Source organism: Rhinoraja longicauda, chromosome 35 (genome assembly GCF_053455715.1).
Source record: "Rhinoraja longicauda isolate Sanriku21f chromosome 35, sRhiLon1.1, whole genome shotgun sequence".
NCBI classification, from domain to species: Eukaryota; Metazoa; Chordata; class Chondrichthyes; order Rajiformes; family Arhynchobatidae; genus Rhinoraja; species Rhinoraja longicauda.
Window position 1 is genome coordinate 7,765,188 of NC_135987.1, and position 27,929 is coordinate 7,793,116.

Consider the following 27,929-nt stretch of genomic DNA (forward strand, 5'->3'; position numbering starts at 1 on the left):
TGGAGGTCTAAGCAGGAACAGCGCAGGCAGCATGTGCAAGATGCCAACGTCAATTCCAGCTGACGCTGTGCTGGGAAACTGAGACTTCTCCAGGGATGTGCTGGTAATTCTCCGCATGAGCATTTTCGTTTAGTTTAGTTTAGAGATACAGTGCAGAAACAGGCCCTACGGTGACCAGCGATCCCTGCACATTAACACCGTCCTACACACACTAGGGACAATTTTTACATTTACCAAACCAATTAACCTACAAACCTGTACGTCTTTGGAGTGTGGGAGGAAACCAAAGATCTCTGAGAAAATCCACGCAGGTCACGGGGAGAACGTACAAACTCCGTACAGACAGCACCCGTAGTCGGGATCGAACCCAGGTCACCGGCGCTGTATTCGCTGTAAGGCAACAACTCTACCGCTGCGCCACCGTGACCGCCCCATTGGAATCCGTGTGTGGAAAACCAGCCCTGATTCTTTCAAATAGATTTAGGTGCACTTCTACATGATACATAGCAAAGTATTCATAAGTTCATGAGTTGTCGGAGCAGAATTAGGCTGTTCAGCCCATCAAGTCAACCCCACCATTCAATCATGGCCAATCTATCTTTCCCTCTCGACCCCCGTTCTCCTCCCTTCTCCCCGTAGCCCCTGACACCCGTACTAATCAAGAATTTGTAAATCTCTACCTTAAAAATATCCATTGACTTGGCCTTCACAGCTGTCTCTGGCAATGAATTCCACCACCCAATGACTAAAGACATTCCTCCTCATCTCCTTTCTCATGGCACGTTCTTTTATTCTGAGGCTATGGCCTCTGGTCCTGGACTGTCCCACGAGTGGAAACATCTTCTCTATCCAGACCTTTCACTGTTATTGACTAAGTACAGTAAAGAATTAGGAAAGAAAATAATAATATTTGGATGAGGGTGTGTAAGAGGATGTTTGTATCGAGCTTTTTGTGTAAAAGGGACTCAGAATGTGGCGTTCAGTTTTGATCTCCATCTTAAGGACAGAACCTTGGCGCAGATGGTTGAGCTACCACCTAACTGTCTCAGAGACCTGGGTGCAATCTTGACTGCTGTCTGTGTGGTGTTATAGCTCAGTCCCTTGAATCCTGGCAACATCCTTGTTATTAATTTCTGCACTCTTTCCAACATAATGACATCTTTCCTCTAGCCGTGGTAACATTGAAAAGTTTGGCATCCTTCCTATAGCAGGGTGACCAAAACTGAGTACAATTCCAAGTGAGGCCTCACCAATATCGTGTACAACATATCATCCCAACTTCTATACTCGGTGCCCTAAACGATGAAGCCCAGCGTGCTAGAAACCTTATTCATCACCCTTTCTACCTGTGATGCCACTTTAAAGGCTTGACTATGCAGGAACTGGGTGGGAAAGAGGATGTGATCGGGAAGTAGCCAAGATTTTGTAGAGCAGTGGGGCAGGCTCAAGGTCTTTACTGTTTTATAGACAATAGACAATAGGTGCAGGAGGAGGCCATTCGGTCCTTCGAGCCAGCACCGCCATTCAATGTGATCATGGCTGATCATTCCCAATCAGTACCCCGTTCCTGCCTTCTCCCCATACCCCCTGACTCCGCTATCCTTAAGAGCTCTATCTAGCTCTCTCTTGAATGCATTCAGAGAATTGGCCTCCACTGCCTTCTGAGGCAGAGAATTCCACAGATTTACAACTCTCTGACTGAATTTGTTTTTCCTCATCTCAGTTCTAAATGGCCTACCCCTTATTCTTAAACTGTGGCCCCTTGTTCTGGACTCCCCCAACATTGGGAACATGTTTCCTGCCTCTAACGTGTCCAAACCCTTAATAATCATATAAGTTTCGATAAGATATCCTCTCATCCTTCCAAATTTTAGGGCTATTATCAATGGTACGTGTGTCTGCATTGTTTCATGAAGTAAATGAGAAGTAGGAAGTGGATGCAATTTGATATTTTATGAGATTTTCATTTTAATTAAACTATTACCGAAATTTAACACCTGAATCACTTATTTTGTTTTCAAGGAATTTTTGCCTATCTGAATCACCTTGTTCCACGAACAAGAAGAGAAATCATTGAAATCTTATTCAAAGGCCTTCAAAGACTTGAATACCGAGGTTATGATTCAGCAGGTAACTTGATTTTGTTTTTTTGCATGAGAAACTTAACTTGCATTTAAAGTCATGAGTGTTTCATTGTCATTTGTACTTAAAGTCTTAAATGCCACTAACACATTCTTTCAACCACTAGCTCCGGGAGTATGTTCCAGACACTCATTGCCATCTGCGCTTAAAAATAATGTTTGCCATGAACATCTTTAGACTTTGCCCCTCTCACCTTAAAGCTGTGACTGTCATGTTTAATTTGTCCATCTTGAGAAAAATATTCTGACTGTCTACCCTGTCTTTACCTCTCATAATTTTAGATACTTCTACAAGGGCTCCCCGCAACTTCTGGCTTTCCAGAGAATACAATCCAAGTCTGTCCAACCTTTTCCTGTAGCTAACATCCTATAATCCAGGTGTCATTCTGAGGGTAAACTCTCTCTATACCCGTTCCAAAGTCTTCATACAATGGGGTGACCAGAACTGCACGTAAGGTGGTGCAGCGGTAGAGTTGCAGCCTTACAGCGCTTGCAGCATCAGAGACCCGGGTTCGATCCCGACTACGGGTGCTGTCTGCGGAGTTTGGGCATTCTCCCCATGACGGCATTGGTTTTCTCCAAGATCTTCGGTTTCCTCCCACACTCCAAAGACATACAGGTTTATAGGTTAATTGGCTTGGTATAAGTGTAAATGGTCCCTAGTGTGTGTAGGGCAGTGTTAATGTGCGGGGATCGCTGGTCGGGCAGACCTGATGTTTCCGCACCGTATCTCTTAACTAAACCAAACATGTGGCCTCACCAAAGTTCTTGTTGCTCTTGAGGAAGTGCAGAGATGTGTCCCTGCCTTTATATACCATGGCTCTGAATGCATTCAAGAGAGAGCTAGATGGAGCTCTTAAGGATAGCGGAGTCAGGCGGTATGGGGAGAAGGCAGGAACGGGGTACTGATTGAGAATGATCAACCATGATCACATTGAATGGCGGTGCTGGCTTGAGGGGCCGAATGGCCTACTCCTGCACCTATTGTCTATTGGCTGACTGATAGGTTGTCTTCGATGTATAGTTAATCAGTGATCATTCCATGCTTGATTGTTTGACTTGACATTTTCCCATCTCTTAAATTCCTACCCAGTGACAAACGTCAACCCATGCACGATTGTCAAGGGGAAGGTTTACATTTATTTTGCTGTTTCTGATCTTACGATATCCAAAATCGCTCCTGGGCCAGTTGGGACCTGATGAGATGTTGTAGTGCAAGGAATTATGCAAGTCGATCAGCAGAGAAGAAAAGACGACATAAACAACGATGTAATAACAACCTGCTTCCTTCTGATTTAATTTTTTTGTGGTATCTGGAGGTTGCAGATATTTATTGCTCCTTGGTAATTGCTTTTGGCAAGGCAGTGGTGGACTGCATCTTGAATTGTAGCAGTCCTTTTTGGTAGAGGTCTTCTTGGGTAAGGAGTTAAGCATTTAGACCCACGAAAAATCACGGACCTGTGATAGATTTCCATGTCAGACAAGGGCATGAAATTTGGAGGAGAGCCTACTGTGATAATGGGCACTCATGAGCATTAAGCCACTTTCCTTCTTTTTTTAAAAATCAAAAATATTTATTCAAGTATTAATATAATATATACAATACAATAAAACCAAAACAGAACCCACTACCAGAATACTATACAAGCCATTTTTCTTCTTTTTTTTTTTTAAATCAAAAATATTTATTAAAATATTAAAATAATATATACAATACAATAAAACCAAAACAGAACCCACCACTAGAATACTATCCAAGCCAGTTTCCTTCTTGGTGATAATGGTCACAAGCAGTATTGCAGTGCTAATTGTTTAGGTGCCAGAGCTGTCACTGGTGCCAGAGCGGCCGCGGTTAAATTCCCCACTAGTTAAAATTCCCCGCTGTTTATTTAGGCTTTTTTTACAGAGGTGCTGGAGCGGCTCTCCGGTGAGCTCCGGCAGCACTGCGGCCCTGGTTATCGGCGTCTGAGTTGCCGTTGGAGTGGTCTGGATTGGTGGCTGTTTGGGGAGGCTCATTGATGGGGTGCCAGTGCAGGCTCACTTGAATTCGATGTTGTTGAGTTTCTTGAGAGTTGTTTTCAGCTCCACTTGTCCAAGCAAGTAGCAAGTCCAAGAGAGAGTTGGATGTGGCTCTTCGGGCTAACGGAATCAATGGATATGGGGGGATATGCAGGAACGGGGTACTGATTCTGGATGATCAGCCATGACCATATTGAATGGAGAGAGGTGCTGGCTCGAAGAGCCGAATGGCCTACTCCTGCACCTATTTTCTACGTTTCTAAGTGAGCCTTTGTGCCCTGCCCTGTCGTCGCTGGAAAGATCCTTGGGTGCCAGGCGTTGAATCATTTGCTGCAGGACCCCCAGCTGTTCTTGCAACTACGATGTTTATATCACTGCTCTGGTTGAGTTCCCATCTCCAGGTGACCTTGAAATGAGAAATGAGTCTTACTGATAGTCATGCCGTTGAATGTGGAGGACGGGTGGTTGAGATCTTTTGCTGGGAGATGGTAGTTGCCCAGCTGTTCTTACTAGAAAGGGTTGAAGGAAAAGTAATGCTCAGACCACCTGGAATAGCTCCTCTCTGCTGCTTCAGGTTTGCTGGTGGGATCATTTATCTCTGAATGAGAAGTCCGAGGGGTTCTCCAGTTGTTTTTTGCTCCAGATTCCAGGATCTTGTGCCTCCAAAGTCACATCCTCTCTTGTTTTGTGCAGACAAACTTATGCCTGTTGAACAGGTTCACTCAGGTGCAACTGGTTTTTGTGTCTAAACTAGTATTGGCCTCAAGACATTTTTGGTGGTCCTTTTAGAGTGGCTAAAATGGTGCAGTAGGACTGCTTTGTCACGGTGTTGCTTGTTCAAGCATCTCCCTTGGATGCTTCTGAACGTCTGGGTGTAATTGTGATGTGTGGTCCTTTACAAGACTGAGCTCAGGCCCTGGATGAGAATGTAGCAGCCTCTTTGACATGGTGAGGGAAGGGGAGAGGATGATGTAACCAATGGTAGCATTGCCTTGGAGCAACAGGACCAGAGAGAGAGTCCAGGTTAATCAGGAACACTGGAGACTGGAGAAAGGGTTCAGTCTTTGGTGCCAAGTAAGTGCCAACGAGGTAAGGGTGACTGAAGAAGAACCCAGTGCTCTGGGCTTGGAATTCATGATGATGAGGAAGTAAGAGAAGGAAGATGAGAAAGAAGAGAACGGGCGGCACGGTGGCGCAGTGGTAGAGTTGCTGCCTTACAGCGAATGCAGCGCCGGAGACTCAGGTTCGATCCTGACTACGGGCGCCGTCTGTACGGAGTTTGTACGTTCTCCCCGTGACCTGCGTGGGTTTTCTCCGAGATCTTCGGTTTCCTCCCACACTCCAAAAGACGTACAGGTATGTAGGTTAATTGACTGGGTAAATGTAAAAATTGTCCCTAGTGTGTGTGGGATAGTGTTAATGTGCGGGGATCGCTGGGTGGCGCGTACTCGGTGGGCTGAAGGGCCTGTTTCTGCGCTGTATCTCTAAATCTAAAAATCTAAAGTTAAGGGCTGGTTATCCACGATTGAAGAGGGCCAGATCAGAAGAAAGAGGCAAAGAGTATAGCTCGAGTGTATTGGGTTCAGAAGAAAGGTCATTATATATTAATGATTTTGCCTAATATATGGCCTAATTCTACAACTATCACTTATGACCTTAGTATTTGCGTTTAATGGTTATTGAAGCTTATGTACTCTGCCTGGCGCTTTAAGAAAGAAGATAGACACAAAAAGCTGGAGTAACTCAGCGGGACAGGCAGCATCTCTGGAGAGAAGGGTCTCCACCGGAAACGTCACCCATTCCTTCTCTCCATAGATGCTGCCTGTCCCGCTGAGTTACTCCAGTTTTTTGTGTCTATCTTCGATTTATACCAGCATCTGCAGTTCCTTCGTACATTTTAAGAAAGAAGTTGGAGCAAGTTTTGGGAAATAACAATAAGAGCAGATTTGATGCTGATTTTTCCTTTACCCCAGATTACTATTCTGGACTGGGGTCAGTTTGACCATGGCTATTGGATTGTAACAGGGCTCCTATGGGATTACTGAAGGGTTTCCTTCCTTATCTGACGTTGTAGAGGAAGGACCTGGTTTTCATCTTACATCCCTTCTCTCCCTTGTTCAAAGATGAACAGCATAATTGGCAACTGAACCCTCCTACCACAACCAGAGAGCAGTGCTGAGCTACTATCTACCTCTTTGATGTCCCTTGGACTATCCTTGATTAGACTTTTATTCACAAAATGCTGGAGTAACTCAGCAGGTCAGGCAGCATCTCAGGAGAGAAGGAATGGGCGACGTTTCGGTTCGCCCCTCAGTCTGAAGAAGGGTCTCGACCCGAAACGTCGCCCATTCCTTCTCTCCTGAGATGCTGCCTGACCTGCTGAGTTACTCCAGCATTTTGTGAATAAATACCTTCCATTTGTACCAGCATCTGCAGTTATTTTCTTACCCTACCTCTTGATCAGACTTTGCTGGCTTTACCTCACACTAAACGTTATTCCCTCATCATGTATCCAGACACTGTACAGGTGCTCCTCAGCTTAGGATGGGGTTCCGTTCGGAGAAACCCATCGGAAACCGAAAATATTGTAAGTCGAAATGCATTTAATACACGCGATCACATGGCCGGAAGCGAGATGCGGCTCGCGATGAGTCAATGCCGTTTGCACCATCGCAAAGTCGAAGCATCGTAATCCTGTAAATGGATCGACTGTAATCATGTATTGTCTTTCTGCTGACTGGTTAGCACGCAACAAAAAACATTTCACCATACCTCAGTACACGTGACAATAAACGAAACTAAACAGGGTTCAGGATGGTGATCATTCTTGTGCCACACCTGTCTTGCTCCTCATCGCAGATGAAATGTGATCAAATGCATTGTGAAAGAAGATATTGTTTGAAAATATTTTTATTCTCTTCCAAACCCCGAAAGGAAATGTCTTAAATTACACAATGTCAGCCTTGCCCAATGTGCTCTGCAATCCAGGATATAAGCTTCAATCTCACTGACTCATCAGTCTGAAGAAGGGTCGTGACCCGAAACGTCACCCATTCCTTCTCTCCCGAGATGCTGCCTGACCTGCTGAGTTACTCCAGCATTTTGTGAATAAATACCTTAGACTCATCAGTGCTGTGCTGACTCACTCTTCCTCTTTGTTGTCTTGTAGCATTTATAGTCTTTATGTTTTTACGTGTTATCTATATACTAAAACTCTCGTTTGTTTGTTTGTTTGTTTGTTTGTTCCTGAACTACAGCCAAAACGGTACACGATAGCGCGACAATTTTAGGCCCACCTTACTCACCGTCGTCCCTTTGGTGCTAATGGAGGAAGTTTCATTGAAATCGGTATTATATTTTTAAAGTTATTCTAATTTAAATGTTTAAATCTATCTCCTAGGGAGGGAGGCGGGAGCGAGGGAGGGAGGGGGGAGGAGGGAAGATAAGGAGGGTTGAGGGGGATGGAGTGGGGGGGAGGGGAAGGAGGGGAAGGAGGGGAGGGGGAGGTGGAAAGAGGGGAGGGGGGAGGGAGGAGGAGCGAAGATAAGGAGGGTTGAGGGGGATGGAGTGGGGGGAGGGGAAGCAGGGGAGGGGGAGGGGTGGAGGGAGGGGGAAAGGGAGGAGGGGGAAAGGGGGGAGGGGGAAAGAGGGGGGGGGGGAAGGAGAGGGTGCTGCACCAATGCAGGAGAGGTTTGGGCCCAACAGGTCCACTTGGTCTAGTCTGAGTCTATATGCCTCAGAGGCTGCTGCAAGCAAGATTTTCATTGTACTTTTACCTCACCGTACTTTTACATAGGACAATATACTTGACTTGTAGAAACAAAGAACTGCAGATGCTGGTTTATACCAAAGATAGATACAAAGTGCTGGAGTAACACAGAGGGTCAGGCAGCATCTCGGGAGAACATAGATATGTGACATTTCAACTCGAGAGCCTTCTTCAGTCTGAAGAAGGGTCCCGACCCAAAATGTCACCTATCATTTTGCTCCAGAGTTGCTGCCTGACCCGCTGAGTTACTTTCGCACTTTGTGTCTATCTTTTGTCTTGACTTGCAGTTCGCTGCCCGTAAATGACCAATGGACGCCGATTCATGGAGTGAGGGTGATTCATTTGAGGTGCCAGCATTTCCTACGCCAAGATTTCCTATGCCGCACCATTTCCCCTCGAGCAACATGATCTTTGTAGCTTCTCACTTTGTATGTGTTGGCTGTCATATATATCCCAGCACAGGTCCTCCATGGGTTATCAGCGCTCAATGTATGGACAGCCTGTACCATTGTGCAGGTGTGTGGGAGAGAGGCGGCACGGTGGTGCAGCGGTAGAGTTGCTGCTTAACAGCGAATGCAGCGCCGGAGACTCAGGTTCGATACTGACTACGGGTGCTGTACTGTAAGGAGTTTGTACGTTCTCCCCGTGACTTGCGTGGATTTTCTCCGAGATCTTCGGTTTCCTCCCACACTCCAAAGACGTACAGGTATGTAGGTTAATTGACTGGGTAAATGTAAAAATTGTCCCTAGTGTGTGTAGGATAGTGTTAGTGTGCGGGGATCGCTGGGCGGCGCGGACTTGGTGGGCCGAAAAGGCCTGTTTCCGCGCTGTATCTGAAATATGAAAAAATATGAAAATAATAAAATATGAAAATAGATCAGTGAGGTGGATTTGCCAGCTGCTGCCAGCATCTTCTGCCATGTGGGAACAAGGTACTCCCGTCCGCCTTCTCTCCTTCCCACTGGTGGCCACCCATAGCCCAAAGCTGCTGCACCTGGAGGCTGTGCAGAGTGAAGCAGAGTTGGGCAGACTCACTCCCTCACTCACTACGTCAGTGAGTCTAGCTGGCGACCACTCGTCCCGCGCCTGCTTGCTCTCCCGTCACAGCTGTTTCGGTGATCTCCTCCAACACACTGTTTTTGTTCATGATGGGGTTACGAACAATTCTCTCGAATGGAACCCTGATGTAACCTGGGGACTCTTTTAGTATATCCCCTTGAAAGTACGTGGTTCTCTGTAAAGCATTCCATAGTCATTCCGAGGTCAGGAAATGAGGCATTAATGTCAACTTGCCTGATCTTCAAAAAGCAATGTGGCTCATTTTCGGCTGCTACATCCCCCAGAGGTAATGTGAATACACCTTATTGCAACATTTGTTGGGGCTATGCAGCTGAATTTCTGTGCACATCTGATGTTGTGGAGGAAGATTTGCCCAATTCCCTCATTGATCTTGTCAGTGCATGCAGTGTTAGAAAATAACTGCAGACGCTGGTACAAATCGAAGGTATTTATTCACAAAATGCTGGAGTAACTCAGCAGGTCAGGCAGCATCTCAGGAGAGAAGGAATGGGCGACGTTTCGGGTCGAGACCCTTCTTCAGACTTCCCAAGCACCTGGTCTCGGTGGGTCTTGCGTTTGCCCTCCAGCCTGTGTTGATTCAGTGCGAGAGATTTAACAGTGGTTTGTAGCAGGAGGGTGCGTGTTCGCATCACGTCGGGATCACCAATGTAGCAGGAACGCGATGGAGTCCAGCCAAAAACTAATCGGACACGAGTTGCGTGCACTAGACGTGTTTATTCTCTCCAGTACAGCTCCCTACTACTCCCCCGGTCACGGGCGTTGCCCGGCCTTAAATACCAACACAAGTACCGCCCCCGTGGCTGGTGCCCCCCACACCAAGACACCGCCCGCTAGAGCCGATGGTTCGTTGTGCCCTGGGGTTGCCACCAGGTGTCACCTCAGGTTGTCCGAACCAGGTGTGAGGAGGCTCATTCCAGGATACTTAGGCATGAGATGAAGAAGGAAAGGAGATGGTGAGATTTTTAGAATTAGAGATACAGCGCGTAAACAGGCCCTTCGGCCCACCGAGTCCACGCCGCCCAGCGATCCCCGCACACTAACACTATCCTACACACACTAGGGACAATTTTTACATATTACCCAGTCAATTAACCTACATACCTGTATGTCTTTGGAGTGTGGGAGGAAACCGAAGATCTCGGAGAAAACCCACGCAGGTCACGGGGAGAACGTACAAACTCCGTACAGACGGCGCCCGCAGTCAGGATCGAACCTGAGTCTCCGAGCTGGGAGAGGGAGCTCCTAATGCACTCCCTCTCGATTGATCGAGGTCGTATTCAGTATAGGTGCTCCCTTCTCAATACCCCTTGCATTGCCTCGTTCAACTGCCTCATAATCTTCACGTTTGTACATTGTCCCTTTCCCCAACTCCTATTCCCACTGGCTCATCATTCCATTCCATGTCAAGCACCCCAAGCTGGTCGGTGCGGACTCGGTGGGCTGAAGGGCCTGTTTCCGCGCCGTATATCTAAACGAAACAAAACAAAACATATGACACTCAAGTCAACTCTATCATTAATTAGCTTACATTGATCTGATGGCTCGGTATGTTAAGTGAAGATTTTGGTGAATGTAAATTTATCTCTGACTTTCTTGCAAGGTATTGGAATAGATGGAGGAAATAACAAGGATCAAGACGACAAGGGGAAACAAATCTGTATCATTAAAAGTCATGGTAAAATAAAGTTATTGGAAGAGGAAGTAAGCAGTAAGTACATACTTTTAGATTCTTGATTTAAAGTGGAAAGATTTTTCATGGCTATTGTTAACATCATAATTGTCACAATCGTACTTTATTAGCCAAGTATGTTTTGCAATATGTGAGGAATTTGATTTGCCAATGAAAAGCACCAAAACATTTTTTAACATAAACATTCACCACAGTGACTCCTCCACATTCCTCACTGTGATGGAAGATGAAAAAAAGTTCAATCTCCTTCCCTTCCTTGTTCTCCCGCGGTCGGGGGTCTCGAGCCTTCCGTTGTCGGGGCGATCTTGGCTCCCGTAGCCAACGGTCGGGCCTCAGATGGGAGGTAAAGATGCCATGGCCCCGTTTTGAAATGGTCCTCTATCTATTGTTCTGCCAATGTATTTTGATTCTTCTATCAACAATACAATTTAAACTGACTAAATGACTTACTCCTAATTATTTTAGTTTTTTGTTTAGTGTTCAGATATACAGCATGGAAACAGGCCCTTTGGCCCACCAAGTCTGCACCGACCAGCGATCCCCACACACTTACACTATCCTACACCAACTAGGGACAATATCAAGCCAATTAACCTACTAACCTGAATGTCTTTCATCAGTCTGAAGAAGGGTCTCGACCCGAAACGTCACCCATTCCTTCTCTCCCGAGATGCTGCCTGACCTGCTGAGTTACTCCAGCATTTTGTGAATAAATACCTTCGATTTGTACCAGCATCTGCAGTTATCTTCTTGTACATAATGTCTTTGGAGTGTGGGAGGAACACCTGGAGAAAACCCACGCAGGTCACGGGGAGAATGTACAAACTCCGTGCAGACAGCACCCGTAGTCAGGATCGAACCCGGGTCTCTGGTGCTGTAAGGAAGTAACTCTACCGCTGCGCCAACATGCAGCCGTGAACTCCTGATTTAGTTTAGTTTAATTTGGTGACTTATTCCCGACAAGCGCCTGAAGCCATCAGCTTGAAGTCATACAGGGCATCAGCCTGAAGTCTGCGAAAGTACTCGGGCTGATTTAGGATGACCCGAAACAAGAATATAAGAAAAAAGGGAGAGCAAAACGCCGTTCAGCCCCTCTGGCTTGTTCTGCCATTCTATAAACCATCCTACTTCCCTCTCCCGATAGTCTTCAATTCGATTCAACACAGACTGATGGATTTCTGGCTATGAATGTATTTGAGTTTCTAATGTAGAGAATTACACAGGTTCATTGCTCTTTGAATGCAGAACATAGTTTAAGTTTATTATTTTTCAGTCTGATTTACCAAAGTAGTGTGAAAAGCCTTTTTTTGTGCATGCTATTCAATCAGATCAGATAACCCTATACAGAAATACAATTAAATCAAACCTAAGTACATTAGAGAGAGCAAAGTATAAGAAACAGAGTGTGGAATATAATTCTCAGCATTGTGGTGCATCAGTTCCACAGACAAACTCCAATGCCCACAATGGGATTGAGGTGAATCGGCTCAGAACCCTAGCTTAGAACTTACTACTCCTTTCTCCCTACTAAATAGTCCGCACCTCATTTTGGGACTTTGAGTCCCTCAATTCCAGATAACTTGGCCAGAGAAAATATTGTAGTGAGTCCAAACGAGCGGTATTATTCAAATACTTTATTGTCGGTAAAACCCGTGACAAACGCAACGCTCTTACTCTTGGACCAACACTAACTTCGCTCACTGATCTAATCTCTCACTCCAGTTTGGCGCCAGGCATTTAAATACCTCGCACTCCCTCACCCTGTGACCGTAAACCAATCCGAGGGTTCTAGACTACCTGGCCAATCCATATGTCCCTACATGACCCCCCCCCCAGAACCCTCGAAACCATACCTCACGGGCGCCCGAACCTCCCGCCCAGAACGTGTACGGAGGGGGGAAACCGATACCCCCAGCATGACAGGAGGCGGGGTGGACGCCGCCGCTGGAGGCGATGGGGGGTCCACTGGAGCGGAGGGTGTAGGTAACGGAGGGCACTTGATCGGCAACGGCGGCCCGGGCCCAACCATAGGCGGCGGAGGCCCGAGAGATGGTAACCCGGGCGCCGCTGGCGGGACCAGTCGAGCGGCCACAGGCCGGCCCCGGCGCGGCGGCTGAGCCACCGACACGGGGAGGTCCTGGTCCAAATGGGCCGGCTTGAGACGGGACACTGAAACAAGCTCCTGGCGATTTCCTACCTGCAAGGTGAAGGTTACAGTCCCTCTTTTGAGCACCTGGAACGGGCCCTGGTAAACCGGCTGAAGAGGGGGGCGGTGGCAATCTTTCCGAAGAAACACGAAATCACAGCCCCGCAAGTCCGATGGAACGTGAACTGCTGTGCTTCCGTGACTGGAGGTCGGGACTGGAGCCAGAGAACCCACCCGTTCCCAGAGAGAGCCCAAGACTGACGTGACGGATGGCGGCAAGGCGGGAGTGGAAGGGAGAATGTCACCCGGCACCCGCAGGGGCGAACCGTAGATGAGCTCGGCCGAAGATGTGCCCAACTCAGCCCGCGGGGCCGTACGAATGCCGAGGAGGACCCAAGGCAGCTGGTCAGCCCAATCGTAGCCAGTCAGGCGAGCACAGAGGGACGCCTTCAGCTGCCGATGGAAGCGCTCAACCATCCCGTTGGCTTGGGGATGATAGGCGGTGGTCTGCTGTAAGCGAGAACCATACAGCTGTGCCAGCGCGGCCCAGAGGGACGAGGTGAACTGGGCTCCCCGATCTGTGGTGATGATAGCCGGGACACCGAAACGGGCCACCCAATGCAACGCCAGGGCCCGTGCACAGGAGGCCGCCGAGGTGTCCGACAACGGGAGCGCCTCCGGCCAACGAGTGAACTGATCAACCACCGTCAGTAGATGAGTATAACCCCGGGAATAGGGCAATGGACCCACCAAATCCACATGGATGTGGAAAAAACGGACGGGGGGAACCTCGAATCTCTGGTATGGGGGCTGGACATGGTGATGAACTTTGGAGGTCTGGCACGGAATGCAGGCGCGTGCCCAGGCCGCCACCTGCTTCCGCAGGCCGTGCCAGACAAACCGGTCAGCCACCATGGCTGAAGTCGCCCTGATGGACGGATGTGCCAGGCCATGAATGGCCTCAAAAACCTTACGCCGCAGAGCGGCAGGCACCACCGGGCGAGGGCGTGGGAGGGAAACGTCACACCACAACTTGGTACCTGTGGGGCCACACGCCACCTGCTCCAAACGCAGTCCCGAGGTTGTGGAGGCGTACACCGCGGCAGTCCCTTCCAGGCGCTGAGCCTCCGCTAGCTCCTGGAAATCCACCTGTTTACCCACCACGGCTACGGAGGGAATGGCCGGCCGGGACAGGGCATCAGCAACGGCATTCAGCCTACCCGCAATATGACGGACATCGGTCGTAAACTCCGAAATCAGGGTTAGGTGCCGCTGCTGGCGAGCCGACCACGGATCAGAAACCTTAGCAAAAGCGAATGTCAGAGGTTTGTGATCCGTGTAGGCCACGAAAGAACGGCCTTCCAAAAAATAACGGAAGTGGCGGACTGCTAAATAAAGGGCCAGGAGCTCCCTATCAAACGCACTGTACTTGAGCTCCGCTCGAGAGAGCTGCCTGCTGAAAAACGCCAGAGGCAGCCAATTACCGTCGACCTGCTGCTCCAAAACCCCACCCACCGCCACGTCTGAGGCATCCACCGTCAGAGCCGTGGGGGCGGAGGAGCGCGGGCGCACCAGCATGGTGGCGTTGGCGAGGGCCTGTTTGACCGCAACAAAAGCCGTCTCTGCAGCTACGGACCATACCAACTCAGCAGGGTTACCCGCGAGACATTGAAAAAGGGGGCGCATGACCCGAGCTGCTGCAGGCACGAACCGATGATAGAAGTTCACCATGCCCACGAATTCCTGCAAGCCCTTGATGGTAGTCGGGCGAGGGAAAGAGCGGACCGCGTCCACCTTAGCTGGTAAAGGAGTGGCACCGGCCGGAGTAACCCGGTGACCCAAAAAATCCACCGCTGACAGGCCGAATTGGCATTTGTCCGGATGGAGAATCAGACCATGGTCTTGCAGCCTCTGGAACACCGTGCGGAGGTGGACCAAGTGCTCCTGGACCGAACGGCTGGCAATCAAAATATCATCAAGGTAAATAAACACAAACGGCAACCCTCGACCCACCCGGTCCATCAGACGCTGGAATGCCTGAGCAGCATTTTTAAGGCCGAAAGGCATACGCAACCACTCAAACAACCCGAACGGAGTAATGGTCGCCGTTTTTGGAATGTCCGGCGGGTGGACCGGGATCTGATGGTATCCCCGCACCAAATCAATTTTTGAAAATATTGTAGCCCCCTCCAGGCTAGCTGAAAAGTCCTGAATGTGTGGAATCGGGTAGCGGTCCAGCCGCGTTGCCGCGTTGAGTCGACGGAAGTCACCACATGGTCTCCACCCCCCAGACGCTTTGGAAACCATGTGCAAGGGGGAGGCCCACGGACTATTCGAAGGCCGAATAATTCCCAGCCTCTCCAAGTTTAGGAACTCCTCTCGCGCCCTGGCCAGCTTTTCGGGTGGGAGGCGCCGTGCCCGGGCAAAAACCGGCGGCCCCTCGGTCGGGATGAAATGAACGACCCCGTGCTTCTCAGAAGGTGCATCGAAACGCTGGACGAGGAGCTGCGGGAAGTCGGCTAGGACCGCATCGAACTGACCGGGAGCCGTGGTAATGGCCTGGATTACTGGGCTGGGTGGGGCGGCGCTTGTAGAAGCCTCTGGGCCAGTACCCCGGGGCCGTACATCAGCCGAGGGTTGCAGGCCCCTCCCGCGGACGTCTGCGACCAAAGAAAACGCCCATAGGAAATCTGCACCCAATATGGCCTGGCCCACATCCGCAACGATGAATTCCCAACGGTAAGCCCTGGACTCGAAGGACAGGGACATAGTCCTTTTACCGTAAGTACGGATGGTGCTACCATTCACTGCAATGAGGGGCGGGCCCTTCCTCCCCACTCGAACTTCGCAGTCATAGGAGGGCACAATACTCACGACCGCTCCCGTATCCACTAGAAAGACGATCCCGGTACTCTGATCTGTAGCGTAGAGGCGGTGGTTACGGCCAATCGAGACTGCCTCTACATTCGATCGGCCCAGGCATTTCCCGGAAACGAACACGGGGATCTACAGCTTCGTGCCTCGCTGCCCCACCGCCGATGGAAAGAGCACCAGCCACGCCTATCCGGCTCTGTTGTTCGAGCCCGCTGCCAATGAACAGGCGCCGCCGCCCTCTCTTGGCGGGCCGACTGCGAAATAGCGGCCGATGTGTCGCTCTCCCGGCCGCACCCCCGACTGCCGCTGGGCCTCGAGACTCGGTTAACGGAGCCGTCTCGGGTGTTGCGCTCCCTAACGAGCGTGTCGGCCTTCTCGGCGAACGCTACCGGATCTTCAAAAGGGACGTCCGCCAACACCAACCTGACGTCCCCAGGTAGCTTCTCCCGAAAGGCCGCTTCGAATATCATGCACGGCTGATGGTCGCCCACCAAGGTCAGCATCTCGGACATCAAGTCCGACGGCAGCCGCTGCCCCAGGTCTGGCAAATGGAGGAGCCTCAGAGCCCGCTGGTTCTGGGCCCAGCCGAAGGTCCGCAGCAGGAGCCTCTTGAGCCCCACGTACTGCCCCGTTTGGGGTGGACTGGTCAGGTATCGACTGACCCGCGCAGCCACCTCCGCCTGCAGACAGCTCACCAGCTGGTGGTACTTCTCCTGGTCTTCCTCCACCCTTTTAAGATGGAACTGTGATTCTGCCTGCACAAACCACAGGTGCGGCTGATGGGCCCAGAACGGCGGTAGATGAATCTCGCCCGCTCTCGCTCCCGCCTGCGACATGCTGCTGCTTGCTTCTTACGTTCGAGGTCACCAATGTAGTGAGTCCAAACGAGCGGTATTATTCAAATACTTTATTGTCGGTAAAACCCGTGACAAACGCAATGCACTTACTCTTGGACTAACACTAACTTCGCTCACTAATCTAATCTCTCACTCCAGTTTGGCGCCAGGCATTTAAATACCTCGCGCTCCCTCACCCCGTGACCGTAAACCAATCCGAGGGTTCTAGACTACCTGGCCAATCCATATGTCCCTACAATATTCCTTTTTTTTTTTAACCGTAATATCAACACTGCTGAACCTATTATGAATTTTGTACGTTTCATTGAGGGACATTTTCATTCTCCCAAATTCTAAAGAATGCAGCCTCGTTTACGCAATCTTCCTCGTGTGAAGATCTGGCATCTCAGGAATTCTTGCCGCATTCCAGCTGTGGCAAGTGTATTATTTTTGTCGTCCCGGCAGAGTTGTATGTGATTGTCATAGAGTCACACAGTACAGAAATCGGTCGTTTGGCCCAACTCGTTCGTGCCGACCAGGGTGCCTGTCTGTAATTGCAAAGTCTTCTGCTGTCACACTGTGTTAAATGTGTTCTGATTTTCTTTCCAGAACAAGAGGATATTGACTTTGATGTTGAATATGAAACACATTTTGCTGCTGCTCATATTCGGTGGGCAACGCATGGTGTTCCTAATACTGTCAACGCTCACCCACAGAGGTCAGATAAGGACAATGGTGAGTGTATGTCCCTCCTCACCAATTCACCAGACAACCATTCACTTGCGCCTCGGAGACAGTTTGTTTATTATTGTCACGTATACCAAGGTACTGTGGAAAAAATGTTTGCGTGCTTTTAGTTTAGTTTAGAGATACAGCACGGAAACAGGCCTTTCGGCCCACCGAGTCTTCAATCGACCCTAGCTGCAGTTGTACAGGGCCCTAGTGAGACCGCACCTGGAGTACTGTGTGCAGTTTTGGTCTCCAAATTTGCTTTGCTTTGCCAGCCATATATTTGCTTCTTTATAAACAATGCTACGCATTTAATTGTGCTTAATCTATGCTGCCTGCAAAAGCAGAACACAAATATGTGCTCAAACAATTTCTTATCCTAAAATCCGTCACTGCATTGTTTTGCAAGAATAAAAAAAGAGGCCAGTGAATATTATTAACAATAAGCTTCTGATAACATTCTGGTTAAATAACCAATGATAATCCGATATTGAATTATTTTGAAAATGTGTCACTTTATATTTGCAAAGCCAAAACAGCGCACTCTACTGCTCAAAGTAAAATAACCGCTGAAAACTGACTGCATTTATTGCTGCCTTGGGCCTGTCTCACAATTCCAGTCCCGCGAACACCTTCGGGATTGATCCCAACCCTTGGGAAATTCAGATGTGAATTCAAAACTCAACTTTGACCGTTTTCAATTCATATCTGAATTTTGCACCCCAACATGTACCGCTTAACAGACACCTGTGACGGTGGTCTGGTTCTGCGCTGAATCTCTAAACCAAACTAGTCAGCAGACCGCAGCATTCACTAATGGACATTTCGCTGAACTGGAATACCAACTTTCTGGCACATCAGTGTGCATCTCTTACCACGTTGGTCTCCCAGTAGCACCTGATGCTTTCCCTGGTTTGTGTCCCTGGGAACAGTGAACTAAAGAGTGCACTGTTACAGCCACTCAGGATGAATCTCGACAAGGACCTTTGTATCCGTTTCCAGACCTTCATGGCAATGCGCAGTCTGCAAAGAGGTGGATAATTGTCTCAACACCATCGCAGGTGTCTCTTGAGCAGTAACTGGCTTGTTAAAATCGTAAATTGGCCCTAGTGTGTGCAGGATAGTGATAGTGTGTGGGGACCGCTGGCTAGCGTGGACCTGATCTCAGAATGCCACAGTAGAAGGTCAGGATTAGCGGTCCATGCACACCAGCACTATCCTGCACACAAAAGGGTCAATTTACAATTTTACCAAGCCAATTAGCCGACAAACCTGTACGTCTTTGAAGTGTGGGAGAAAACCCCCGCAGGTCACGGAGGACAATAGACAATAGGTGCAGGAGTAGGCCATTCGGCCCTTCAAGCCAGCACCGCCATTCAATGTGATCATGGCTGATCATTCTCAATCAGTACCCCGTTCCTGCCTTCTCCCCATACTGCCTGACTCCGCTATCCTTAAGAGCTCTATCTATCTCTCTCTTGAATGCATTCAGAGAATTGGCCTCCACTGCCTTCTGAGGCAGAGAATTCCACAGCTCTCTGACTGAAAAAGTTTTTCCTCATCTCCGTTCTAAACGGCCTACCCCTTATTCTCAAACTGTGGCCCCTTGTTCTGGACTCCCCCAACATTGGGAACATGTTTCCTGCCTCTAACGTGTCCAACCCTTTAATAATCTTATACGTTTCGATAAGATCCCCTCTTATCCCTCTAAATTCCAGTGTATACAAGCCTAGTCGCTCCAGTCTTTCAACATATGACAGTCCCGCCATTCCGGGAATTAACCTAGTAAACCTACGCTGCACGCCCTCAATAAAGACACACAACACACAATATCCATACAGACAGCACCTGTGGTCAGGTCAAACCTGTAAGGCACCAACTCTGCCGCTGTGCCAAAGTCCCGCCTGTACATGCGAAAGGAGGCGCTGAAGCTTGGTCCAGCCATCGCAAAGGCTACGTGGGGGATGGACTACAGGCAAATGTCCTGCCACCACTGAACACTGAAGCACTGGTTCATGCAAAACAACCCGCAAACACTCAAAGGGTTTATTGTTCAAGGAGGTCACGTGAGTGGCATTGGTGCCTTGGCGTGCACAGGATGTGTTAACTGATGCCACTATGAATATGTGGGCTTGAGGCATTGAACGTAAAGAAAGCCAGGCACTGTCATATTTCCTGAATCTAATTTTTATAACTTTAAAAAATATATATATATATCTTCTAATGAAGGACATGAACATTCCTGAAATAAGTCTTAATTATTTGACCCAGACCTCAGACTAAGACCATACTTAATTATCTTGTGCTTGTTCTTGTCTCTTCCTTGCAGTGATGTTTCTGTTTTTAATCTGCAGAGTTCATCGTTATTCATAATGGCATCATTACCAACCACAAGAATCTGCAGAAGTTCCTGGTAAGCCCTCACTTACCAAGTATTGCCTTTCTTCTTAATCTTTTTTATTTTATAATTGATTACAATGCATATAACAACAACAGTAAACCCCATCCCTCCCCTTCCCTACATAATCATGAAAACAAACAAACAAAAACAAACAAATAAATAAATAAAAATACATTTAAAAAAAACATAACTACAATGTAACAAAAAAAGACAAAAGCACAAAAACATGAGGCAAGGTAATTTTCACAAGTCAAATATTTCAGTATTTTCACTGCTGGATTCAAAGAAGGTACAAAAGCCTGTGGCATTGAGGGGATAGTTTTACTTGTCCTTAATATGCTGCAGCACTGGGTTCCATATGTTGAAGAACTTTTGAGGGTTGCCAGACAATTCATATCTCAACCTCTCTACGTGTAATATGCCCATTAATTCTCTTAACCAAGTCTCAAACTGAGGAGCAGAGTCTGATTTCCATAGTTTCAAAATACATCTGTTGGCAATTACCATACCATAAACCAAGATTGTGCGAGCATTATGGTCTAGCTTCTCAAGCGTTGTGGAATACCCGAATAGAGCAGTTTCAGGGTCCGGAGTTAAAGTGACGTTTAAAACAGTGGAGTACCATTGAAATAAAAGACACCAAAAGTTGTGAAGTTTTGGACAAGTCCAAAAGTGGTGAGCGAGTGTACCCTCAGCGGTCTTGCATCTATTACACAAAGGTGAGAGATCAGGAAAGATTTTATGCAGCTTAACCTTAGAGTAGTGTAATCTGTGCATAACCTTGATTTGAATCAGTTGCAGCCTAGAATTAATAGAACAGGATTTTATACTTTTCAGTACTTCCTTCCAGACATCGTCATCAATTTCAATGTTAAGGTCTTCTTCCCAGGTTTGTTTTATTTTAAAGTAGATTTATCTAGTTTGTTTAAAAAGATACCTACAAACGATGAGATTAGGTTCTTTGCTTCCGGGGGACCCAGCAAAATTTTGGACAACAAGTCGTCTTCGGGCAGGGACTCAAAAAGCGAATTGTTTTGTCGAACATAATTTCTCAGCTGTAAGTACCTGAAGAATTGAGTTTTGGGCAATGAGAACTTGGATTGTAGCTGATCAAATGATGCAAAGTGTCTATTTATGTAAAGATCTTTTATTGTAACTATCCCTTTGCAGCTCCATTCTTTGAATGCTGTGTCTGTAAATGATGGGGGGAAAGCGTGGTTATGCCAGATTGGGGCGTGCATTGACGTATTCGGAAGCTCACAAGCTTTCCTAATTTGGTGCCATATTCTCTGAGCATTGGACAGAGTGAAGTGATCCTCTCTAAGAGAGGTGAGAGATCTGGGTAATGAAAAAAGGAGAGCAGGGAGAGAAGTTTTTGGGGTTAAGCTTTTTTCAATCGCCAGCCAAGGGGGCAGGTCATATCCAACTCCCCGTTCATATGCATACTGCCAGTATACCATGACTCTAACATTGGCCGCCCAATAGTAATATAAAAAGCACGGTAACCCCAGTCCCCCATGTTCCCTCGTTTTTTGAAGATAAGCTTTTGAGATCCTGTGTGCTTTATATCCCCAAATAAATGGCATAATGATAGAATCGATTAACTTAAAGTAGGATTTGGGGATAAAAACAGGAACATTCTGAAATAAATACAGAAATCTCGGCAGGGAGACCATCTTTACTGCGTTCACGCGGCCAATCAAGGAAATAGGCAACGTTCTCCATTTCTCTATGTTCTCCTTTAGCTTGTTCAACCTTTCGGTAAAGTTAATTTTAAAAAGGGTCTTGGGGTTTTTAGATATTTTAATGCCCAGATATTTTATACTATCCGGATTTGTTTTAAACTGCATGTTGGCTAAGAATACAGGGTCTAATTCTGCTGTTATCGATATAAGTTCACTCTTCTGCCAGTTTATAGTGTAACCTGAGACCTCGCCAAAGGAATTAATAAGCTGGAATAGGTAAGGAACAGAATGTTCAGGGTCAGATACAAAGATGGCAATATCATCCGCATAAAGCGAAATCTTATGTTCCACCCCACCCAGTATTATCGGTTTTATAAGCGCATGCCCTCTTATGCCGATTGCCAGCGGCTCAATGGCTAACGCAAAGAGGAGCGGCGAGAGGGGGCAGCCCTGTCGCGTACCCCTCTGAAGGGCAAAAGGGGGTGACCTATCCTGGTTTGTGAGTATGGAAGCGGTGGGATGAGCATATATAAGACGTACCCAGGAAATAAAAGAGGCTCCAAGACCAAACTCTTCCAGCACTCTAAGTAAATATCCCCACTCAACCTGATCGAAAGCTTTTTCTGCGTCTAAACACAGAATGGCTTGTTTGGAAGAACTATCGAATTTGTGATACTTAATGTTCATTACTCTTCTAACATTAAAGAAATAGAACCTATTGGGGATGAACCCGGTCTGATCCGTATGGATAATGGATTCTATACACTTATTTAGTCTAGTCGCCATTATTTTAGTAAAAATCTTGAAATCCAGATTAAGCATAGAAATTGGTCGGTATGAGGAGGGATTGGTTTCATCCCTGTCTTGTTTCAATAAGAGAGAAATATTAGCATTGTACAATGACGGTGGGAGCTTTTTCAACTCGATTGAGTGGGAGAGCATCCTGTGCAGAATCGGAGTTACCTGGTCAGCAAACTTCTTATAAAATTCGACTCCAAAACCGTCTGGCCCAGGGCTCTTGCCGTTTTGCAACGACCTAATTGCATCCTTGATTTCTACAGAGGAGGGTTCTGAGTTTAAGGCCTCACAAGAGGCACTATCTAATTTTGGTATGTCCAACTTTTTTAACCATGCATTGATATCACCGTTAGCTTTGGATTTATACAGCTCTTGATAATACTCCTCAAAGCGTTCATTTATTAATTTTGGATCGGTTAAAGCAACACCCTTGCCTGATTTTATTATATGTATGGCCCTACTTGCTTGTTGCCCTCTAAGCTGACGGGCTAACAATGTATGCGGTTTGTCCCCTAATTCAAAATATCGCTGTTTCAGTCGCAGTAGCTGGTCACTGACTTGATTTGTTAGAATCGTGTTATACTCATATTTAAGACTGAGCATATTTTGCAGCGTTTGGGGGTTGTTTGTGCTCCGATACAACGTCTCCATTGGAGAAAGCTCCGAATCAATTTCTTGTAGACGTCTCTCTCTGGATTTCTTTAAAGACGCTTCATACGAAATAATATGACCCCTCATAACTGCCTTGAAAGCTTCCCACAAGGTGGAGTCCGAGACATCAGAAGTGTCATTGGTCTCCAAATATTCTGTAATTTTTTCAGACATGTGTTTACAGAAAGTTCCATCATTAAGCAAGGAAAGGCGTAGTCGCCATTTAGCACATCGTTTAGACAGCTTAAAGTCAAAGATAATTGAGGTTGGAGCGTGATCTGAGATCAAAATGTTATGATATTTGGTATTTATTACATTAGGTATGAGTTTCGAGTCTAATAAAAAATAATCGATACGAGAGTATGAATTGTGCATTTTAGAAAAAAAAGAGTATTCTCTGTCTGTGGGATGCTGTATCCTCCAAATGTCAACTAAATTGGTGGAGGAGATGAGATTTTTCAAAACCGTGGATGCATTCGAAGGGCTACACATTTTATTTGATGACCTATCCAGGTGCCAGTCAAGGATTGTGTTATGGTCCCCTGCAACAATCACATTCGTATTAGAAAGGTCAGGTAGCTTATCAAAGATTTTGCGAAAGAAAGCTGCATCATCAATATTCGGACCATAAATGTTAAGCAGTGTTACATGAACAGAGTAAAGGTACCCAGTTACTATGAGAAATCGACCATTCGGGTCACTTACTGTAGAAATATGTCTGAAATCTATGTTTTTCTTAACCATAATTGCCACCCCGCGGGCTTTGCTAGAAAATGTGGATTGAAATATCTGATCTGCCCATCTGCAGCGCAACTGTCTCTGCCCCAATGTTCTAATGTGAGTTTCTTGGAGGAGCACAAGGTCGGCAGATAAAGACCTAAGATGTGAAAACACCTTAGCTCGTTTAATTGGGTGGCCCATGCCGCGGACATTCCAGCTCACCATGGTAACCCTCCCACGCACATCATCATCCCCAGGTACCATCAGAAGGTGTAAATTGTATTACATAAGCAGCGACATAATAATTTGCCTCAAACAAAAAAACAGGAAGACCACCAACACAAAAACACACACAAAACTCGGACTTTCCCTCCCCCCATCCCCACTCTCCCAAACAAAGTGAGAGAAAATATCCTAACATACTGTAAACGGGGGTTACTTCAACTATCTAGCCTGTTAAGCCCAAAGGCTAGCTAAAGGCTAAATTGTGAAACCGCTAGCTAGTTAACTACAAATTCAGTCGGCATCCCCTCCGATGAACAAACAAAATTACGGATCTGTTCAACAAAAAAAAAAAAACGTTTCCCTTTGAAAAATTAGCAGGAACCCATCCTGTAAAATCATCCTATTCCTGAAACGAATTAAGCACATTAAACAAAGTTAAAGTTAAATCTATTGAGTCCAACGTCTACCTTTCGTGTGAATGACCATGTCCATGGCTCAGAGTTAACTCGTTCGCATGTTAGCCGACGCCCGCCGTCCACTCCGGGCCAGCGGCTTAAACATGGATAGACATGGGAGAGTCAGTGCACTTGGACAAAAGCTTGTATCCTCAGGATTTAAGCTTACTCGACAAGAGGGTGACCATGCCCCCACGTTGAGATTGGCTGAAACAGCTGGTCTGGAGACCAGCTAGTCAGTGTTAGTCTGTTAGCCGACATTAGCCCACCGTTGTCACCGGGCTGGGCGGCAGGTTATCCGCGAATAGTTTGGCCTCCTCCGGGGTGCTAAATATCGACGTGTCGATACCCTGGGTAACCCGGAGGCGAGCAGGGTAGATATATCCGGTTCGCAGGCCTGCCTCTTTGAGCTTCTTCCTCGTGACCTCGAAAAGACGACGTTGTTTCATTATCTCTGCCGGGAGATCAGGAAAAATGTGAATTTGCTTCCCATTGTAGTTCAGCGGGTATTGTTGTTGTGACAGTCGCATTATCCGCTCTTTCTGATGGCCGCTGTGGATCTTAACTATCATGACTCTGGGGCGCGTGAGATCGTTAGCCGGTTGTCCTCCCAGCCTATACGCCCTATCAACTTCTATGGGCATCGAGAAATGTTCTGCCCCCAACAAGTCCCGAATAAAGTTACCAATGAACTCCATGGGGCGGCCGCCTTCAATCTTTTCTGGTAGTCCGACCACTTTTATGTTCTGGCGTCTGGAGCGCGCCTCCAGATCAATAACTTTATCCTGGAGGGCCTTGTTAGCATATTCTAGCCTTAGCCACTGCTGCTCCAACTGAATTAGTCGAGTGTCATGGTCACTGCTCGCATCTTCTACCATAGATATCCGTGCTCCATGTTCAGTCAGAGTGGCTTGGGTAACTTGGAGGGACACCTCCAGGGTATTAAATCGGTCATCCATCTTCTTGCTCATTTCATTTATAGCTGTAAGAATGATGGCTGTTTCAGGAGTTCCTTCTGCCGATAGTGTGATTAGCTCCGGCTCTCCACCACTAGGCCGCTCCTCATCCAGTGACGATGCTGGGTTTTCATTAAATTTCCTGACGGCTGGCTGCTTTCTGGACGACTTCTGCGTTGTCATTTTATGTTGGTCTGTTATTACAGCAGTAGACACAACTTAAAGTGGGAGTTGTACTATAAATAGTCTTTTATTCCTTAATCTCGATTTATCGGAGGGGAGCTCTAGCAAAACACGTCTATTACATCATATGCACACTAGCGCCCCCCCCCCAAGTATTGCCTTTCAAAGCATCCTTACCATGTCAAACATAGTTATTCCCTCATCTGGAAGGTATCTAAACCTCTAACCTTCAGAGAAGGTTCACCAGATTGATCCCTGGGACGGCAGGACTTTCATATGAAGAAAGACTGGATGGACTGGGCTTATACTCGCTGGAATTTAGAAGACTAAGGGGGGATCTTATAGAAACATATAAAATTCTTAAAGGGTTGGAGAGGCTAGATGCGGGAAGATTGTTCCCGATGTTGGGGAAGTCCAGAACTAGGGGTCACAGCTTAAGGATAAGGGGGAAGTCTTTTAGGACCGAGATGAGAAACATTTCTTCACACAGAGAGTGGTGAATCTGTGGAATTCTCTGCCACAGAGGGTAGTTGAGGCCAGTTCATTGGCTATATTTTAGAGGGAGTTAGATGTGGCCCTTGTGGTTAAAGGGATCAGGGGGTATGGAGAGAAGGCAGGTACAGGTTACTGAGCTGGATGATCAGCCATGATCATACTGAATGGCGGTGCAGGCTCGAAGGGCCGAATGGCCTACTCCTGCACCTAGTTTCTATGTTTCTAATTGAGACACTGCCCGACCTGCTGAGTTACTCCAGCGCTATGTGTTTTTTTCTCTAAATTGACTGGACTCACAAAAGTTCTCTTTTTAAAAAAAAAAAAGCACATTTGACAACAAGTCCATGAGACAGTTGTCAGCACAAGACATCCTGCAGGGCCAGGGAGAGAGGTGCATTCACACAGCTGCTGCAGGGAATATATCCTCATTATTCCTTCTCGCAGTGTCTTTGCCGTCCTCTTGAGTACCATTCCAGTGTTCTGGCATGTGGCACCCACAGCATGGTGTTGCTGCTTTGGTCCCGAGCAGGTCCATGTCGAGCTCTCCCATTTTCCTCACCGGATTCTCTGAATATTCCAGGTCTCCCTGCAAACTTTGTCTGCTCTGTATGATACGTATGATACGTCAGTCCTTGTTTACATTTCTGTGCGTAGAATGGGAGAGGATCTGACTCGTGATGATCGTGACGGGTGTTTCCTTCCTTATTGAGGATGACTTGCATCCGTGAGGTCTGAGGTTACTTATGAAGCCAACGTAGGAGAAGCAGAGCCTTCCACAGATAGGGCTGGACGTAGCTGGTGGACGGATAGTTTGTGAGATGATTTAGATTTTGTTTTAGATTTAGAGATACAGCGCAGAAACAGGCCCTTCAGCCCACCGGGTGCGCGCCGCCCAGCGATCCCCGCACACTAACACTATCCTACACACACTAGGGACAATTTTTACATTTGCCCAGCCAATTAACCTACATACCTGCACGTCTTTGGAGTGTGGGAGGAAACCGAAGATCTCGGAGAAAACCCACGCAGGTCACGGGGAGAACGTACAAACTCCGTACAGACGGCGCCCGTAGTCAGGATCGAACCTGAGTCTCCGGCGCTGCACTCGCTGTAAGGCAGCAACTCTACCGCTGCGCCACCGTGCTAAGAGATGATAGTTTGTGAGATGATATGGTCCTTCTGCTCCTTGCACTGGGGTTCTCAGTGCTTCCAATACATGGCCTTGAGGATCTCAATGCCTCTGCTCCACACCTTCACTGGAGCATCCCAGAGTCGGAGCGAGATGATGCATTTATTCAAGGAACCTTTGAGCACATGCTTGAATCTTTTTTCCCCCTGTCTGCCTGTTCATTTTCTCCCAGCACAGAGCTGTGAAATAATTAGCGGTCACGGTGGCGCAACGGTAGAGTTGATGCCTTATAAGCGAATGCAGCGCCGGAGACCAGGGTTCGGTCCCGACTACGGGTGCTGTCTGTACGGAGTTTGTACGTTCTCCCCGTGAGCTGCGTGGCTTTTCTCCGAGATCTTCGGTTTCCTCCCACATTCCAAAGACGTACAGGTTTGTAGGTTAATTGGCTTGATAAATGTAAGAATTGTCCCTAGTGGGTGTAGGTTAGTGTTAATGTGCAGTGATCGCTGGTCGGCGCGGACCCGGTGGGCCGAAGGGCCTGTTTCTGCGCTGTATCTCTAAACTAAACTAAACTAAACTTGTTACATCAGTCTGAAGAAGGGCTCAACCCGAAACGTCACCTATCCATGTTCTCCAGAGATGCTGCCTGACCCGCTGAGTTACTCCAGGACTTTGTATCTTTTTTTAATAAACCAGCATCTGCAGCTCCTTATTTCTAGTACTCATTAGAATGCTTGCCTACAACAGAAGATCACTAGTTCAACAGAAAATCATTCCTGCAATTAAGGCACATAATCTTCCTCTCCATTGGAATGTGACCCATTTTCAGGTTGAGGCATAAATTGTACAGTTGCTGTTGGAAGACTCAGTGGGTGAATGGCAAGGGAGGTGTTGGTTTATTGGGGGAACGGTGAAAGTTGTTTGTTTGTGGTTTGATGCTAATTGCC

At 47.4% G+C, this 27,929-nt stretch overlaps 1 protein-coding gene across 3 annotated transcripts in view; it reads left to right on the forward strand.

The window, feature by feature from the left end:
• LOC144610072 (glutamine--fructose-6-phosphate aminotransferase [isomerizing] 1-like) overlaps positions 1–27,929 on the forward strand; it is a 92,857-nt gene that overhangs the window by 9,043 nt on the left and 55,885 nt on the right. For all 3 annotated transcript variants that reach the window (XM_078428593.1, XM_078428595.1, XM_078428594.1), the window contains exons 2-5: positions 2,023–2,130; positions 10,610–10,717; positions 17,165–17,290; positions 19,639–19,697. In XM_078428593.1, the coding sequence (XP_078284719.1) occupies positions 2,023–2,130; positions 10,610–10,717; positions 17,165–17,290; positions 19,639–19,697 (401 nt within the window). The remainder of the gene's footprint in view (positions 1–2,022; positions 2,131–10,609; positions 10,718–17,164; positions 17,291–19,638; positions 19,698–27,929) is intronic.